The following is a 3,639-nucleotide window of genomic DNA, read 5'->3' as shown; positions in this document are numbered from 1 at the left end:
TACTCATATGGGGATTTGCTGCTCAAGAAACATTTCCTTTTTATATCAATGTTGAAAACTGTTGTGCCGCTTTTTGCGGAAAACCATGATTTATTTATTTTCCAGGATTCTTTGATGAATAGTAAGAAGAACAGCATATATTTGAAACAGAAACTTTTTTACTGTCAGTTTTGATCAGTTTAATGCATCTGTGCTGAATAAAAGTATTACCGGTAATTTCTTTAAAAGAAATTAAAAAATTGGCCCCAAACCTTTAAACGGTAGTGTATTTAAATATATTCAAATAGAGTTATGTAGAAGCAACCAAAAAACACAATTCTCTTCACTTGGCTTGGAAATGATACTTGTAAATTAATCACGTGTCATGTGGTTCTCAAACACATCTCTCTTCCCTCTCTACAGATTGTAGACCCCATATGTTGAGGCGGGCCTTCTAAACTCCCTCTACACCTATAAACCTGTCGTATCAACAAGACGAGTCTTTGACATTGTACATAAAAGAGGCTTTCCAGGACATCATCATTCTGATTCTCATCAGTCCTTTCTGTCAGATTGTAAGATGGTTTGCATGAGTGACCGTGGAAGATAAACACTTTGATATCAAATACAGCAGCCACCTCAAGTTCATATGTGATAATGATCTTATGTAGGAGAGGCACAGTTTCAAAAGGCCATTTGCTGTTAGACAAATCACAAAGTGGCAGAACAAGTCAGATAACGCACGCCTGTTGTATATGAAACCAAATAGGCTTTGCTGCTTACAATAAAAAGCTTATGAACAAAATATACTCCATTGTATATGAACAAAACATCTGCAGAGCACAAAAAGGACTTTTGATTTTTTATAAGTCTGGCTGCAGGAACTTTATACATGTACTTTGAGCATGACTACAGTGCACAGTTGTGGCCTTTTTCATCAGAGGTTGGAGCACATTATGCAAAAGGCTTGATTATATAAAAAAAAATACAGTAACAATATTGTACAAAATGATGGTTTTCAACCTCAGAAACATAATACTCAACTGATTCAATAACAAAACCTTATTCTTACATTAGAAATGCATGATACCATATCTGGATCTCCAATTATGTTTTCAGTATGTATAGTCAAATTCTGAAACGAATCAAATCACTGAATAAAGAGTTGTTTACCAGTAGACCAGTCTAAGTCTCTCATCTCTTCTGTAATTCTCTGGGTTCAGTCAGCCAGCTGTGATGCAGCTGTGCTGAGCTTTCAGCGTATCTGATCATCCTCTCTGCATATTTGCGGCAGGTTTGGGCGGCTCATTAATAGGTTGTTTTGCTCAAGTCTTAATAAGGGGACATTATTATTTATGTTCACTTCCATTCCTAGACCTTTACAAACCTCTAAAAAGCCACAAGGAAACGTGAGGGTTTTGGTTAAATGAACTGTACAGTATGAAGGCGCAAAAGTTGTATTATTGCAAAGAAAAGTCTAGATTGTCCAAATATTTACCCACTGTTCGATGGAGCCTAGTTGAGAAGTATCTTGTTATGAACACAACGCAAGTACACAATGTACAATATTGAGGAATGAGGGTTAAGTCAAGCCTTTTAAGTTTCTCCAGACCTCTGACACAAGGGTTACATGAGGACATTTGACCTGGTGTCTGGTAGTCGCAATCCCACCAGACCTCCACCTACGAGCACTGAGGAGGCCAGAAGAATGGGGATGACTTTGGTGATGCCCACTAAAGATCCAAAAATCAGATTTCCCATCACTGCGGCTAGCTTGCACAAGGCATTACAGAAGCCAAATCCAGTTCCTCTGAAATAGAGAAGTGGAGGGAGGGCGGATAAAAGAGAAAAAAGGTAAAAAAGTTGGTGTTACATTGATATTTAATGGGCTTTGAGATTTGGGATCATTAAACAGCTCTGTTGTGTGTCTGTTAGCATATTTTATTATGTATGAGTACACACCCACCTTCTGTCTGTAGGGTACAGCTCTACTGTCACAACATCCAGGGAGTTCCAGGCAGAGATACTCAGCCCATTGTACAAGCACAGCATCCCAAGCATCATCGACTCACTGGTGCCAAACCACAGGAAGAAGCAGCTGATACCAGACAGAATCATGGAAAACCCTGACAAAACACACAAAACACTTCCAGCAAAACTATTCCTTCACACATGACAAAAAGTGTGAATCTGAAATATATTTGATGGTACTGCAAAGTGTTACAACCTGCAAAAAACCTCACCTAACATAGACAAGCGGCCAATTTTGTCCATGAGAAGTGCAGATACAATGTTGCCGGGCAGAACAGCAAGCGTTCCCAAGAAATTGACAAAGTAGACCCAGTATGCACTATAATCATCTTCAAACGTCATTTGACAGCCTGTTTTGTTGTGGTAAAATGTGCTGTTTATGACGTCTGTGTTTATCAGTTTGGAGTCGTCAATATCTGTCAAATGAATTCATTAACAAGATTTAAACCACAGTAGAAAGTTATGGTTTAAGTATGCCCAGACATGAAGCAAAATGGTAAAATGGAGTAAAAGTGGTCTGTTTTGTGTTAAAACAAATGACCAGTTTACCAGTGTTATAAAAGACAGCCTCAATAAATGTGCAGTTTCGAAAGAAAGATCCCACTGACGTCACATCCTCAAAAAAGCAGCTCTGAAATGTGGAATTGATGAAAGTGACAGACTTGAATTTCATACTTATGAACCTGAGGAATGAATAAAAAAATAAGATTTATGAGATAATATGCAGGCATACACAGAATCAGTACAATAAAAGAAGATTACTGTTACATAAGCGTTTGAATAAGTCACCTGTCGTTGATAAATAAGCTATTAGTGTGGATCTGGTTCTCAAGGGTGAAATTGAAGGTGAAGTCTTCAATGCGCTCGTTGTTATGCCTTTGTACTTTGGAGGCATATTCATTGGCCTGAAGATGTTTGATGACGTCAGGGAACCACACAGATAAACCATAATACCTGCAGAAGTAACAGAGTTCTTTAATGATATGAAAGAAAGAAAGAAAGATAAATAGAACGACAGATAGAACAATGGATAGACAGACAGACAGAAAGAAAGAAAGAAAGACAAATAGAACAACAGATAAATAGATAGATAGATAGAAAGAAAGACAGACAGACAGACAGACAGACAGACAGACAGACAGACAGACAGACAGACAGACAGACAGACAGACAGACAGACAGACAGACAGACAGACAGACAGACAGACAGACAGACAGACAGACAGACAGACAGACAGACAGACAGACAGACAGACAGACAGACAGACAGACAGACAGACAGACAGACAGACAGACAGACAGACAGACAGACAGACAGACAGACAGACAGACAGACAGACAGACAGACAGACAGACAGACAGACAGACAGACAGACAGACAGACAGACAGACAGACAGACAGACAGACAGAAAGAAAGAAAGAAAGAAAGAAAGAAAGAAAGAAAGAAAGATAGATAGATAGATAGAAAGAAAGAAAGAAAGAAAGAAAGAAAGAAAGAAAGAAAGAAAGAAAGACATAACAAGAGATAAATAGAACGACAGAACAATATAGAACGACAGATAGAACAATGGACAGACAGACAGACAGACAGACAGACAGACAGACAGAAAGAAAGAAAGAAAGAAAGA

General features: G+C 38.4%; 1 protein-coding gene across 1 annotated transcript in view; it reads right to left on the bottom strand.

Moving 5' to 3' along the window:
• Positions 1-246: 246 nt before the first annotated feature.
• Positions 247-3,639, bottom strand: part of LOC107700085 (synaptic vesicle glycoprotein 2C) — a 35,919-nt gene continuing 32,526 nt past the window's right edge. Inside the window, exons 8-12 of the mRNA XM_016501609.1 lie at positions 2,800-2,964; positions 2,560-2,693; positions 2,223-2,426; positions 1,946-2,105; positions 247-1,789 (exon numbers count right to left, since the gene is read on the bottom strand). Of these exons, the coding sequence (XP_016357095.1) occupies positions 1,606-1,789; positions 1,946-2,105; positions 2,223-2,426; positions 2,560-2,693; positions 2,800-2,964 (847 nt within the window). The 3' untranslated portion in view covers positions 247-1,605. The remainder of the gene's footprint in view (positions 1,790-1,945; positions 2,106-2,222; positions 2,427-2,559; positions 2,694-2,799; positions 2,965-3,639) is intronic.

Source organism: Sinocyclocheilus anshuiensis, unplaced genomic scaffold, assembly GCF_001515605.1.
Source record: "Sinocyclocheilus anshuiensis isolate Anshui unplaced genomic scaffold, SAMN03320099.WGS_v1.1 scaffold983, whole genome shotgun sequence".
Classification (NCBI taxonomy): domain Eukaryota; kingdom Metazoa; phylum Chordata; class Actinopteri; order Cypriniformes; family Cyprinidae; genus Sinocyclocheilus; species Sinocyclocheilus anshuiensis.
The sequence above is the reverse complement of the archived record's forward strand: the minus strand, read 5'-3'. Positions and strand labels throughout refer to the sequence as shown.